This window comes from Coregonus lavaretus, assembly GCF_964263955.1.
Source record: "Coregonus lavaretus genome assembly, chromosome: 6".
NCBI lineage: Eukaryota > Metazoa > Chordata > Actinopteri > Salmoniformes > Salmonidae > Coregonus > Coregonus lavaretus.
The window spans coordinates 38,521,920-38,537,614 of record NC_139993.1 but is presented as its reverse complement, the minus strand read 5'-3'; the positions used below and the strand labels follow the sequence as shown (position 1 = coordinate 38,537,614).

The 15,695-nt window shown below is 44.2% G+C and overlaps 1 protein-coding gene across 5 annotated transcripts; it reads left to right on the top strand.

Moving 5' to 3' along the window:
• The first annotated feature begins 23 nt into the window (after window positions 1-23).
• Window positions 24-15,000, top strand: LOC311131544 (ER degradation-enhancing alpha-mannosidase-like protein 3). Of its 5 annotated transcripts, none has more exons than XM_084164589.1 (21): window positions 24-1,456; window positions 1,562-1,607; window positions 7,900-8,000; window positions 8,155-8,194; window positions 8,314-8,426; window positions 8,539-8,692; window positions 9,067-9,201; window positions 9,532-9,637; window positions 9,843-9,940; window positions 10,070-10,195; window positions 10,332-10,415; window positions 10,502-10,585; window positions 10,719-10,843; window positions 11,027-11,198; window positions 11,358-11,503; window positions 11,643-11,787; window positions 11,952-12,143; window positions 12,351-12,516; window positions 12,691-12,876; window positions 13,232-13,279; window positions 13,670-15,000. In XM_084164589.1, exons 1-21 carry the CDS (start codon window positions 1,332-1,334, stop codon window positions 13,951-13,953), a joined length of 2,676 nt encoding a protein of 891 aa, XP_084020715.1. In that variant the 5' UTR covers window positions 24-1,331; the 3' UTR covers window positions 13,954-15,000. The 5 variants fall into 5 exon arrangements, with proteins under 5 accessions (XP_084020715.1, XP_084020713.1, XP_084020712.1 ...); XM_084164587.1 differs by having other exon boundaries at window positions 11,027-11,249; window positions 13,232-13,246; XM_084164586.1 differs by having other exon boundaries at window positions 11,027-11,249.
• Window positions 15,001-15,695: the final 695 nt, after the last annotated feature.

The following is a 15,695-nucleotide window of genomic DNA, read 5'->3' as shown; positions in this document are numbered from 1 at the left end:
ATGCGGATGTTGGTGACGTTTATCTTAACAGCAACGTCTGCTTTTATTTCACGGCTAGCTGGCGGCTAAAGGTTCATGCTCAAGGCAACAGAGAACGACCAAATATAACAAGAAGATCAGAAGACACTGCCCGAGGTGCTTTGCTCAACGGCTGAAATGGACTCGGCACCTTCCCTACTTCGCTTGTTTTCGGACTGTCGTTTACCGGCCAAGCAGGCTAGCTAGCTGGCTAGGAGGCTCCACAACTGTCTGACGAAAGAGGAGAACTGTCAAAGGATGAAATAACAACAGCTAGTTAGCTTTCTCGTCTAGCTTACTTTACGGATATCCTAATTGTTCTAGGAAAATACTTATAGCTAACATTAGCTAGATCTTCTCTATGGGGCTACAGTCGATAGCAACGGAACAACTTTATAGTCAGCTATTGTTGTGATAAACTAACGTTATAGGAATTAGTTAATGATTAGCTAATTATTTGGTAGTTTAACGTTAATCAGAAAGCGAGAATGTACCTCGACTTCAGTATTACTGGCAGTAGCTATGGTGTCTGCTTACTCGACACGGATGTCAAGTAATACAGAAGGAGAGTTTGTTTTGAGTGGCTTGAGGAATAACGTTACACTGTCAGTAATCAATAATGTGATTACCCGTTAGAAAACGCCACAGACAGCGGGGATTAACAGTATGTGAATGCTGTTTTGTGTTGACTGAAGCTTTGACAACGTGTCACACGCTACTGTAGGTCCGGGTGCCGCGTGTGTCAGAGTGATTGGGAAGCAAACAGGTATGACCAACAGGTGAACGCGGTTTTAAGGGACTTGACACTGAGTCAAAGAAGGAGTGTGCGCTAACGTCTTGGTATAACTTTGTCTTAGATAATGAGACGCATCTTATGAGAGATCACTGATATCAGTTTACATTATAGTTAAAGCATTCCTGCAATCTGTCAAATAAATAGATTGCTTGTGAGCCTGATTTTAGATACATTTGTATGTCCAACCTCTTGTCACACCACTGCCATAACCTAGATTTGTACTGTATGACTGGTGAGGTGGAGTGAGTCAAAGATGGTGTCTAAATGGGCATCAATAATCTTATTAGTAACAGTATTGTTGGCCTTATAAACAGCACTGCCTCAATGTGTTGTTTGGAAGCATTAAATAATCATTGGACCAGACAGAGACTGTGCCTGACGTGTCCCCTAGTGCTGAATATGTGAACGTGAGATCTCAGTGTGTTTGTGTTTATCAGAGAGTGTTGTGGTGTCTAGGCCTATATTAATGTGATGATAGGTTACAGTTGTACTTGACTGAAAGAGCCAGGTTGTAGCTATGTGGACGGTGTTGTGGTTTCGCCCCGCAACAATGTCGACCCTATTGTTCCCATTGCTGCTATTGCTGAGCACCTTATGCAGGCTTGGACAGTCTATGTCACGAGAGGAGAAGCTCAAGCTGAGGTAAGTGAGAAAGATGTCTGGTTCTGGGCTAGATGTGTGACAAGTTCTGACTGCCTCAGATAATGGAGGAGAATGAGCTAAGCTGACTTGTTCTTTCCCCTCAAGGAACCAAGTGGTCGAGATGTTTGACCATGCTTATTCGAATTATATGGTAAGTCTCGTCACCTCACCTGCCCCCTTCATATAACTGAGATCAAATCAAAGTTTAATGGTCACATACACAGTTTAGCAGATGTTCTAGCAGGTGCAGTGAAATGCTTATGTTACTAGCTCCTAACAATGCAGTAAAATGCCAAACAAGTACACAAATAATAATAAATAAATATTACATAAAATGCAACAAGAAATTAAGAAATGTCAGAACTAATTCAATTAACAACCCAAATAGCACTGTAACACAAATCCAAATGCTATCTATATGTATATACACCGGATGAATTTACACAATATATACTAAGAATGACATGTACAGCAGTAGATATATTAGAGTGAGCTATGTCAAGAATCCAGTATATAAATAAATATGCAGGCTGTATAAACAGTGTAACTAAAATGCAATTCTTATAGAGAAGGGCACTCAACATGTACTGCACTGACACAAATGACTGATGATTGGTTGAAAGAAATTGATAATAAGAAGATTGTTGGAGTTGTACTGTTAGATTTCAGTGCAGCCTTTGATATTATTGACCATAACCTGTTGTTGAAAAAACGTATGTGTTATGGCTTTTCAACCTCTGCCATATCGTGGATTCAGAGCGATCTATCTAATAGAACTCAAAGGGTTTTCTTTAATGGAAGCTTCTCTAATGTCAAATATGTAAAGTGTGGTGTACCGCAAGGCAGCTCTCTAGGCCCTCTACTCTTTTCTATTTTTACCAATGACCAGCCACTGGCATTTAACAAAGCATGCTGATGATTCAACCATATATGCATCAGCAACCACAGCTAATGAAGTCACTGAAACCCTTAACAAAGAGTTGCAGTTTGTTTTGGAATGGGTGGCCAGGAATAAACTGGTCCTGAACATCTCTAAAACTAAGAGCATTGTATTTGGTACAAATCATTCCCTAAGTTCTAGACCTCAGCTGAATTTTGTAATGAATGGTGTGGCTGTTGAACAAGTTGAGGAGACTAAATTACTTGGCATTACCTTAGATTGTAAACTGTCATGGTCAAAACATATAGATTCAATGGTTGTAAAGACGGGGAGAGGTCTGGCCGTAATAAAGAGATGCTCTGCTTTTTTGACACCATACTCCAAAAAGCAAGTTCTGCAGGCTCTAGTTTTGTTTTATCTTGATTATTGTCCGGTCGAGTGCTGCAAGGAAAGACCTAGTTAAGCTGCAGCTGGCCCAGAACAGAGCGGCACATCCTGCTCTTCATTGTAATCAGAGGGCTGATATAAATACTAATCATGCCAGTCTCTCTTGGCTAAGAGTTGAGGAGAGACTGACTGCATCAATTCTTCCTTTTATAAGAAATAATGTGTTGCAAATCCCAAATTGTTTGCATAGTCAACTTACACACAGCTCTGACACACACACTTACCCCACCAGGCATGTCACCAGGGGTCTTTTCACTGTCCCCAAATTCAGAACAAATTCAAGAAAGCGTACAGTATTATATAGAGCCAATGTTGCGTGGAACTCCGTTCCATCTTATATTGCTCAAATAAACAGCGAACCTGGTTTCAAAAAACGGATGAAGCAACATCTCACGGCACAACGCCTCTCCCCTATTTGACCTAGAGAGTTTGTGTGTATGTATTGATATGTAGGCTACGTGTGCCTTAAAAAAAAAAAAAAGTAGTTCTGTCCTTGAGCTGTTGTTCTGTATTATGTCATGTTTCAAGTTTTGTGTGGACCCCAGGATTGCAGCAGCTGATGGGGATCCTAATAAAATACAGTAGTAGAAATATTAGAATGAGCTATGTCGAGAATACAGTATTTAAATATGCCTTACAAAACACCATGGAAAAATTTATAGAATTGCAGGAAATTAGCTTCCTGACCAGAGTCACTCAGCAGGCATTTTATTAGCTACACCAATCTAGTTCCGGGTCGGACCCCCCCCCCTTTGCCTCCAGAACACCCCGAATTATTTGGGGGCATGAACATGTTACTCATTTGGTATCTAGGGACCTAACGTGTGCCAGGAAACCATTCCCCACACCATTACACCACCGCCACCAGCCTGTACTGTTGACACCAGGCAGGATGGGGCCATGGACTCATGCTGCTTACGCCAAATCCTGACTCTGCCATCAGCATGACGTAACAGCAACCGTGATTCGTCGAACCAGGCGATTTTATATATATTTTGTTCACTCCTCAATTGTCCAGTGTTGGTGATCGCGTGCCCACTGGAGCCGCTTCTTCTTGTTTTTAGCTGTTAGGAGTGGAACCCGGTATGGTCGTCTGCTGCAATAGCCCATCCGTGACAAGGACTGACGAGTTGTGCGTTCCAAGATGCCGTTCTGTACACAATGGTTGCACTGCACCGTTACTTATCTGTTTGTGGCCTGCATGTTAGCTTGCACAATTCTTGCCATTCTCCTTCGACCTCTCTCATCAACAAGCTGTTTTCACCCACAGGACTGCCGCTGACTGGGTGTTTTTTGTTTGTCGCACCATTCTCGGTAAACCATAGACACTGTTGTGCGTGTAAAGCCCAGGAGGCCTGTCGTTTCTCAGATACTGGAACTGGCGCGCCTGGCACCGACTATCATAACACACTCAGTCGCTTAGGTCACCCGTTTTGCCCATTCTAACATTCACTCGAACATTAGGAGCGAACCATTTTCATAAAACTAATAAACTGGCCACAGAGTGTATACTGTATGTATGTGAATGGTGTGTATGGACAGTGTGTGTATAGCAGTAGTTATATAGGATGAGCCATGACTAGAATACAGTATATAATGTGCAGTCGTAAAGTATTCAGACCCCTTGACTTTTTCCACATTTGGTACGTTACAGCCTTATTCTAAAATTGATTAAATAAATAATTTTCCTCATCACACACAATACCCCATAATGACAAAGCGAAAACAGGTTCTCAGAATTTTTGCAAATGTATAAAAAAAAACAAAAAACATACCTTATCTACATAATTATTCAGACCCTTTGCTATGATACTCGAAATTGAGCTCAGGTGCATCCTGTTTCCATTGATCATCCTTGATGTTTCTACAACTTGATTGGAGTCCACCTTTGGTAAATTCAATTGATTGGACATGATTTGGAAAGGCACTCACCTGTCTATATAAGGTCCCACAGATGACAGTGCATGTCAGAGCGAAAACCAAGCCATGAGGCTGAAGGAATTGTCTGTAGAGCTCCAACACAGGATTTTGTCAAGGCACATATCTGGGGAAGGGTACCAAAAAATGTCTGCAGCATTGAAGGTCCCCAAGAACACAATGGTCTCCATCATTCTTAAATGGAAGAAGTTTGGAACCACCAAGACTCTTCCTAGAGCTGGCCACCTGGCCAAACTGAGCAATCGGGGGAGAAGGGCCTTGCTCAAGGAGGTGACCAAGAACCCGATGGTCACTCTGACAGAGCTCCAGAGTTCCTCTGTGGAGATGGGAGAACCTTCCAGAAGGACAACCATCTCTGCAGCACTCCACCAATCAGGCCTTCATGGTAGAGGCCAGACGGAAGCCACTCCTCAGTAAAAGGCATATGGCAGCCCGCTTGGAGTTTGCCAAAATGCACCTAAAGGACTCTGACCATGAGAAACAAGATTCTCAGGTCTGACAAAACCAAGATTGAACTCTGTGGCCTGAATGCCAAGCGTCACGTTTGCAGGAAACCTGGCACCATCCCTACAGTGAAGCATGGTGGTGGCAGCATCATACTGTGGGGATGTTTTTCAGCAGCAGGGACTGGGAGACTAGTCCGGATCGAGGGAAAGATGAACGGAGCAAAGTACAGAGAGATCCTTGATGAAAACCTGCTCCAGAGCGCTCAGGACCTCAGACTGGGGCGAAGGTTCACCTTCCAACAGGACAGCGACCCTAAGCACACAGCCAAGATAACGCAAGAGTGGCTTTGGGACAAGTCTCTGCATGTCCTTGAGTGGCCCAGCCAGACCCCGGACTTAAACCTTATCGAACATCTCTGGAGAGATCTGAAAGTAGCTGTGCAGTGATGCTCCCCATCCAACCTGACAGAGCTTGAGAGGATGCGAAGAATGGGAGAAACTCCCCAAATAGAGGTGTGCCAAGCTTGTAGCGTCATACCCAAGAAGACTCAAGGCTTCAACAAAGTACTGAGTAAAGCGTCTGATATATATATATATATATATATATATATATATATATATATATATATATATATATATATATATATAATATTTTTTATATACATTTGCAGAAATGTCTAAACCTGTTTTTGCTTTGTCATTAAGGGTATTGTGTGTAGATTGAGAAACAAAAACAATGGAATCCATTTTAGAACAAGGCTGTAATGTATTTATTTTTGGGAAAACGTCAAGGGGTCTGAATACTTTACGAATGCACTGTACATATAAAGTGGGTAAAACAGTATGTAAACATTAAGGTGACCAGTGTTCAATGACTATTCATTTTGTTCAGTGCCTTCAGAAAGTATTCAACCACCTTGACTTTTTCCACATTTTGTTGTTTTACAAAGTGGAATTAAAATGGATTGAATTGTAATTTTTTGTCAACGATCTACAAAAAATACTCTGTCAAACTAGATTTTTTTTTTGTAAAATATTTTTTCTATGAATTTAAAAATAAATGTAATATCTTGAGTCAATACATGTTAGAATCACCTTTGGCAGCGATTACAGCTGTGAGTCTTTTGGGGTAAGTCTCTAAGAGCTTTGCACACCTGGATTGTACAATATTTGCACATTTATTATGTTTTTAAACTCTTCAAACTCTGTCAAGTTGGTTGTTGATCATTGCTAGACAGCCATCTGATCAGCCATGCTGATCGAACCCAGGTCTGTTGTGACACCTCTAGCACTGCGATGCAGTGCCTTAGACTGCTGCGCCACTCGGGCGGCCCATTCTGTTTATTTTTATCAACAAAAACAAACTCCCTAGTCCTTGCCGATAACAAGCATACCCATAACATGATGCAGCCACCACCATGCTTGCAAATATGATGAGTGGTACTCAATGATGTGGTATGTTGGATTTGCCCAAAACATAACGCTTTGTATTCAGGACATAAAGTTAATTTCTTTGCCACATTTTGTTTGTTGCAGTTTTACTTTAGTGCCTTATTGCAAACAGGATGTATGTTTTGGAATATTTGTATTCTTCCTTCTTTTCACTCTGCCATTTAGGTTAGGATTGTGGAGTAACTACAATGTTGATCCATCCTCAGTTTTCTCCTATCACAGCCATTTAAACTCTGTAACTGTTTTAGTCACCATTGGCCTCATGGTGAAATCCCTGAGTGGTTTCCTTCCTCTCCGACAACCAAGTTAGGAAGGACTCCTTTATCTTTGTAGTGACTGCGTGTTTTGATACACCATCCAAAGTGTAATTAATAACTTCACCTTTCTCAAAGGGATATTCAATATCTGCTTTTAACATTTTTACCCTTCTACCAATAGGTGCACTTCTTTGCGAGGCATTAGAAAACCTCCCTGTTCTTTGTGGTTGAATCTGTGTTTGAAATTCACTGCTTGACTGATGATTGTATGTGTGGGGTACTTAGATGAGGTAGTCATTCAAAATTCCTGTTAAACACTTATTGCACACAGAATGAAATGTAGTATGTGACTTGTTAAGCAAATATTTAGCTCCTGAAATTATTTAGGCTTGCCATAACAAAGGGGTTGAATACTTATTGACTAATTTCAGCTTTAATTTTTTTTAATTAATTGGTGAAAATGTCTAAACATAATTCGACTTTGACATTATGGGATATTGTGTGTATGCCAGTGACACAATCTCAATTTAATCCATTTTAAATTCAGGCAGTAACACAACAAAATGTGGAAAAAGTCAAGGGGGGTATGAATACTTTCAGACTTTTTCTGGTAGATGTTTTCTAAGACCCCTTTTCTATCTGTTTGACCAGACATCAAAGCCTTTGCTTATTCCTAATTTTTAAGATGAAAAATGGTTGCAACATTTCTATGTGCCTTAATAAATAAAAATAGACACTTTGCTTTCATTTGACATGCTCCCATGAACTTCACATGTTTGTGCTCATGGGTCATTTTACATGGAAATGACCAGCTGTCAAAAAGTGTCCCCAGAGTGCGTGGCAAGTGGTTAACATTTCTGCTGTATTTGCCAGGAACAGATGTGAATGTGTTGATTTTGGTGTGGTAGTGTTTGCAAGGAAACTAGTTGAACCTTATTTATGCCAACTGTATGTTAATAAGTTCTGTCTGACATGTTCCACATTTACACACTACCATTGATCCTTATTGGTTGTGTTTTCCAGGACCATGCGTACCCAGCAGATGAGCTGATGCCTCTGACGTGTCGGGGAAGGGTGCGTGGGCTGGAGCCCAGTCGGGGAGACGTGGATGACGCACTGGGGATGTAAGTGTCTGCCTGCCTGCAGGCCTGAGTAGGATGTGGTAACAGGAGAACCAGTCCTGTTGGCACTGGAATACTCTGAGTCTCTATGTAGATATCTTCTAGCCATAAGGGACTGTGACAGTGATTGATTTAATTGTCTCTGTGTGTTTTTAAGGTTCTCTCTCACCCTCATCGACACCCTGGACACTCTAGTGGTGAGTACAATCTCTTTAGTATGTGTTGCCGACCAGTAAGCTGCCTTGTTGGTTTTGTTCAGCCTCCGTGTGTAGGGATGCTTTGGTTTTCATTGACTTCCTCCTGAATTTACTTCCAGCTCTTAAACAAGACAACAGAGTTTGAAGCAGCAGTGAGGAGAGTGCTGAAAGATGTGCGACTTGACAATGACATTGTGGTGTCTGTCTTTGAGACCAACATCCGTGTGCTGGGGTAAGAAAAAACATAAAAGCCAGTTGTTGAGTGGATGGACATCATGTGTGCGTGTGCATGCATGTGTGCGTACGTGTGTTTGTGACCACTGTGACATTTCTCGTGTTTCCAGGGGGCTGCTAGGGGGCCACTCCATGGCTGTAATGCTGAAGGATGCAGGGCATTACATGCAGTGGTACCAGGATGAGCTGCTCCACATGGCCAAAGACCTGGGTCTCAGACTCCTGCCTGCCTTCAACACCAGCAGTGGCCTGCCTTACCCCAGGGTGAGCCCTCAGACTATACATGCAACCCATACATAGAGTCTGAACATAAGGCCACGGCTGTTGTGTTTTTACCATAATATGTCATACACACACACACACAAGCATGTACATACATCCATAAGGTTGAGAGGGCAACTTTTGGCAAGCACATTAGCTAAAAGGATGCCGTCAGCTAGTGGGCAAGAATACAGCAGCCCTCTCAGATTATGACTGCATAATTGTGTTTTCTGCTTCAGTGCTCTGCTTGCAGCTGCCATAGTTTTCAGAGGCAGGATTTTATATGGCTGTATAGTTAACATGAACAATGTCTTGGAACACAGCTGTGTATTTCAGTCCATGACCGCTATATTGAGCCTTATAATTCCACTCAACAGGTAAACTTGAAGCATGGCATCAGGGGTCCTGAGTCTCGGACAGGCACAGAGACGGACACCTGCACAGCTTGTGCTGGTACCATTATCCTGGAGTTCGCTGCCTTGAGTCGCTTCACTGGGGACCCTGTGTTTGAGGTATAGGACGATCATCTATTTTACTTTTAAATGCGTGTTCAGATCAGGGCTGATGCATGCCTAGACTGCAGCGGTACTAGACCTTAAAGGGGCAGTCCAGCTTGTTGACTCTCGGAGATCCCAGTGTGTCTGAATGATATTGATTCATGGTCCTCTGTAGCTCAGTTGGTAGAGCATGGCTCTTGCAACGCCAGGATAGTGGGTTTTGATTCCCAGGACAACCCATACGTTTAAAAAAAGTATGCATGCATGAATTAGTCGCTTTGCATAAAATATTCTGCTAAATGTTTTTTTTGTGTTTAAAAAAAAAATGTATTGTATCATACACAGGTCCAGGCACGGAGAGCCCTCAACTTCCTGTGGGAGAAGAGACAGAGGAACAGCAACCTGGTGGGAACAACCATCAACATCCACTCAGGAGAGTGGGTCCGCAGGGGTGAGAGGGGGAACCAGTCCCAGGCCGTAACTAGTATCTACTGTATCATAAAGGAGGATTTACATGGATTTATCCGGCGAACGACAGTGTATTGGGTGTGGTAGAAGTGAATGGGCAAGGGGGTAGGAGCTGATGTTCTGTACTTGTAGAAATAGGCCATTAGTGTTTCTGAGGTATGAAATGGTACACTGTTGTATTGTTCCAGACAGCGGAGTGGGAGCAGGGATCGACTCATATTATGAGTACCTGCTGAAGGCCTACATTCTCCTGGGAGATGACCTCTTTCTGCAGCGCTTCAACATTGTGAGTGACGTCTCCAGCCGAGATCATGGAATGCTGTTATGTCTTTATTATGATGGAATTCAATACATAGAAAGTATGCTCGATTCTCATCCTCAGCTTGTCATATTTTCTCATTATTTGTGTTTCCAGCACTATGCGTCTATAATGAAGTACATCAGCCAGCCTCCTCTCCTGCTGGACGTTCACATCCACAAGCCTCTGCTGCCTGCTCGCACCTGGATGGACTCCCTCCTGGCATTCTTCCCTGGGCTGCAGGTGAGACACTCAGCCTGGCGTCACTAACAGACCAGTTGCCTAAGCAGGGGTTTTAGTACATAAAGATAGTGCTGAGATTATGGAGACAAATTTAAGACATTTATTTTCCTCCTAACCTTGTTAATGAATCCCCCAGGTGTTGAAGGGAGATATCCGGCCGGCCATTGAGACCCATGAGATGCTGTATCAAGTCACCAAGAAACACAACTTCCTCCCAGAGGTTAGCTAATTTTTTTATGCTCCCTCTCCACCTCTTTCTATTCTCTCACTCAGGCTGTAGCCTTTAACACCCCCTGTGTTCCCCAGGCATTCACCACTGATTTCAGGGTACATTGGGCTCAGCATCCACTAAGACCTGAGTTTGCAGAGAGCACCTATTTCCTGTACAAGGTAAGGACTGTGGAGACATGCAGTCTAGAAGTTTACATAGATACATGAACATACATTTTGATCTCAGTGGCCTTCCTTATTGCCTAATTCAGTAGTACAGTGTCTAACCCTGGTCCCACTGTTCCCCCTCTAGGCCACCAAAGACCCCTACTACCTGGAGGTAGGCCGCACTGTGCTGGACAACTTGAACCGCTTTGCCCGGGTCCCCTGCGGCTTCGCTGCCATGAAGGATGTCCGCACCGGGAGCCACGAGGACCGGTGAGAGCCCAGAGCCAGGGGAATAGCCCAGGGATGGGGAGGGTCTGACTAATGGGAGGTAAACAGAGGTGGATGGTTTTAGTGGCTGAGCAACAGTGTGCCAGGCAGGTAGTTAAATCGAAATGGTTTATGTGGTGTCTGCCCTGCTGCTCCAAATTTGGCCTGCTTCCTCTCTCCTCTCAGAATGGACTCCTTCTTCCTGGCAGAGATGTTCAAGTACCTGTTCCTGCTGTTTGCAGAGGAGGAAGAGCTGCCGTTTAATGTTGAGGACTACATCTTCACCACCGAGGCTCACCTTCTGCCCCTGTCCCTGTCCACTGCCCCTCGCGCCCCCTCTCCTCCCGCCAACACCACGGTACAGGCCGCATCTCTGCCTCATCTGTCCGCCTCTGTCAAATCTCTTTGGGTTGGTATAGTAGGATCACATGCTGTGATCAGTTAGAGTTCTAATGATACTACTTCTAATAATATTCAGATGAGTTAGTCATGTTTGTTCTCTCCCCCTCTGTCTTAGTCAGAGGAAGAGCTGGATGACTCCAACTTTGATTGGACCTGCCCCAACACACGCCTCCTTTTCCCTGACCCCGCCTTCCCTCGGAACCTCCGAGATCCAATCAGAAGTGCTGTGGACAAGAGCTGTCCTCGCCCTGCCATTCACCGGTAAGGGACATTATGCCTAACGTGAGGAATCATGTTAAAAGTGCTTTTTGTACTAAAATATGGCAGAATATTGTTCTTGTCACAACCATACGGAGTGTGAACATTGATGCCCTCCACCCCCTTCCACCCTCTCGTCCAGTGAGCCAGGGATGGGTCGCCCCCCTCTGAGGGCTCAGGACTTTATGGCCAACAACCCTGATCACCTGGAGCTGCTGAGGAGGATGGGAGTCAGCCTTATACACCTGAAGGACGGCAGAGTGCAGCTGGTCCAACACGCTACACAGGTAAATAATCATGCACAATACAAGCCGGGAGACATGTTTTTGGTGTCATAAGACCACTGCCAACTCCCCATATGAGTCTTATTAAGTCTCTCCCCTACTCTCTCCATCTACTGCCCTCTCCTTTCAAACTCCATCTTCGTCCTTCTCTCTCCATCTCTCTCTAGGCGGTCAGTGCTGTGGCAGCAGAGGACGGGATGCGCTTCATGCAGGAGATGATGGAGCTGTCCAGCCAGCAGCAGAAGGAGCAGCTCCCTCCACGCGCCGTGCAGATCGTCTCCCACCCCTTCTTCGGCAGAGTGGTGCTGACCGCTGGCCCAGCACAGTTTGGCACAGACCTTTCCAAGAGCATCACGGGGGTGAGTTTGTTTCAGTGTGCCAATTTCCAATGGATGGGCGCCTGTCTGCTTGTTTGTTTTTCCTGTCTTGTCCCTAGGCGCCAGACGTTCTCTATTCTCGGTGTTCTGAGTGACATTTGAACATGTCCCCCCCCCCCCCCTCCCCCCCTCTCTCTCTCTCTCTCTCTCTCTCTCTCTCTCTCTCTCTCTCTCTCTCTGTGTGTGTAGGTGCGTGGGTTTGTGACAGTGGCTGAGCCCTACAGTGGCTGTGTGGAGTTGAGCAATGCTGCCTTTGTACAGGGCCGCATCGCTCTGCTGCAGCGGGGCCAGTGTATGTTCGCTGAGAAGGCCAGACACATCATGAAGGCTGGAGCCATCGGAGGCATCGTCATCGGTGAGGATGACCAACTGACACAGTATCTCAATTTAATTGAATGAATCTACTTCTGACATTTATAAATGTTCATGACACTTTCATCATGTGTATATAACCTTTAATAAACGGACATATGACCATTTATAGGATCCTCTTTCACCCTGCTAACTACCCCCTCATTCTCCCCAACAGATGACAACGAGGGCAGCAGCAGTGACACGGCTCCCCTCTTCCAGATGGCCGGCGACGGCCGCAACACGGATGACGTCACCTTGCCCCTGCTCTTCCTGTTCTACAAGGAGGGAAACATCCTGTTGGAGGCTCTTAAGGAGTACAGGGAGGTGGAGGTGCTGCTAAGCGACAAGGCCAGAGACAGAGGTGAGATCCACTGGACAGAACAGGAGGGTGCTACTGACTGGATGAAGACATGTTCAGAACATGGGTCCTTATAATGGATTTAATCTCATTAGAGACCAGATTTGATTCTGCAAAGATTTCAAAATGGCCAGTATTTCAGGGTTCAGTGGTGACTCAAAATAGTGGGCCTGTGGCCATTTTACAGTAGCAGCCTTGGTGGAGATAGGTAATGGTAAGCAACCAGTGTGATATGTGATACAGGATACAGCTCCCTTTCCATTGTTCTTCCTTCTCCTCTCCTTCCCTGTGGTGGACTGTAACAGTGTAACTTTCCTCTGCTCTCTCGTTCTTTTCCCTTCACCCTTTGGATGAGCAGCCTCCATATTCAAAGGTAAACCTCTCCCTGGCATCCTGCTGGAGAGCAGTAAGTATCGCCCTCCTCTTTCCTCCCCCCTCCATTATTTATATGTGGTAGAGCAGCTCAGTGCAGGTTAGTCTTGTGTAAATAGCTGGCCATCTCAGAACTCTTCAGGAGCATGATACTGTTTGTCTGTGCTGCCCATGACGCATCAGTACCATGCTGTTTATAGTTCGCTGCCTCATGTGAACTGCAACACTGCTCTATTTCTGTCTGGGAGTGACCGGTGTGGGTGCTTGTGTTAGATGTACGTAGATAGTGAGTTGGAAACAATGTATGACTGTGTTATGTAGGATACTAGGAAACTATATGGATGATTGTGCAGGATACAGCTTATTTATTGTGGTGGAATGTGATCTGAAAATGGACTGAGCTCATCCCTCTCTCCTTCCTTAGGTGGGGACGTTCAGGAGAATGACCAAACTTCACCCGCCTCCTCCGCAACACTCGACCGGTCACACGTGAGCACTGTGGAGCTGGATGAATCAGCTCCTGAATTGGCTCCCGACAATGAGGAAGTGACTCCTGAGGAGGATGTGGGACCTGCCTTTAAGAGGAACCCTGAGCCAGAGGAGGAGCCTGCAGTTGAAAAGGACTCTAGCAGCAAATCAGTGGAGGCCATGATGGCTGATTGGCAGGAGGACTTAGAGGCGTTCCAGCAGATGGAGGATGAGCTTTGACAGCCTCCACAGTCCCCCCTCCCTCATCCTCCTCCCCACTCTGATCTTTCCCAACCACAGTATTGGCCTGGAGGATGGCTGACTGTGCCTCTTAAAGGATAACATTTTAGTGGGGAGATGTTTTGATAAGGAACGGTTACCAGGATGGAATACAATGACTTCCACTCTGTTCTTTCTCTTCACCTGTCACTAGTTTCTCAGGTGTCAACGTGCCAGTTGCTCCCCTGACATACATCTGCCCATCTCATATTTCAGATTCTGGGTGGTCTTCTCAGCCTATCTCTATTGGCTCATAACAGAACAGACTGCAGTCCAGGTATCTACTGTCACCATGGACCTCTGCTCTAGTCTCACTATTTTCTGGTCTTTCTTTCGCGTCTTCCTCCAAATACATTTCTGGGTCACTGACATATGGGAGCAGATTCTGAATGCTGGTTGAATAATAATCCACTGACTGGTTGATTGATTGGTTTATTTAACTGTGATATGTTGTTGTAACATTTTACTATTTTCTTTTGTGGGGTCAATATTAAGCTACTTGGCTGTGAAGGACTGCAGTGAGAAGCAGTCTATAAAAGGCTAGTGCTGAGAATCACTTAGCACTGGCACTATCCAGGAATATATGAAGTTATAAGTGTGACTGTAAATATGTATTTGTCAGTTATTTCCAAGGTAGTTTGAAATACAGTGCTGCTTTGTGCAGGTTCTGGTCTGTATGAGAGATCACCCCTCTGGTCCACATGGGATGAACCTGCCCTACCCTTGCCCTCTGTCGTCATGGGGACAGGAGGGCAGACAGCATAGACGGGTTGGTTGTTTAGCAACAAAACCAACTGTTGCAAAACTATATCAAGATATAAAATACTGAACTGTCTTTGGATATACCATGTTCTATATCTATGGCAGACAGTACCACTGGCTGGCCAGCAGAGGGGATCCTTGTTTGAGGAAACATACTGATCTGAAACTTGCTGACTGACTGGAAGACCAAGCAAACAAAACAGCCAACAATGTAATGAACTTTTAATAAAATTGATAAAGAAATTAACAAAAGTGTTTTGTCATCCATCTCAATTTTTTAAAAAGTTTCAGGCAGTGTTAGATTAGAGGTTTCTATTGGTTTTAGACTATTACATGACTGGAAATTATAGTGGAACCATTGACAGTATTTTTATTTATATGATATAACCTCTTCTCTGGGTTGGGATTAAAAGGGAATGGAGACATTAGGGAGACACATCAGTGATTTCAATATTTTTTTATGGTTTAATATACAATATTTATGAATCAATTCTGATGCTTAATCTGCATGGATCACGCTGTGTACCCAATACATACGATTTTTATATATATTTTTTAAACAAATGTTACTGTCCCCACTACAACAACAAAAATACTTAACTTCTGTCCTTAAATTTTTTTATTGCAATACTGTAGAATTCCAAATATTCCTATGGAGGACTGCCCCTTCTGGGGAGTGCCAATATGGTGGCCTGGTGGCATCAAAGCCTCTTATTGGCCATTTATATATCATCAGAAAAACAGGGTTTATACACATCATTGCATGTACCACAGGAGGCTGCTGAGGGGAGAATGGTGTATAATAATGGCCGGAATGGAGCAAATGCACAGGCATTAAACACCTGGAAACCATGTGTTTGATGTATTTGATGCCATTACCATGAGCCTGTTCTCCCCAATGAAGGTGCCACCAACCTCCTGTGGCATGTACCCCTATCAAC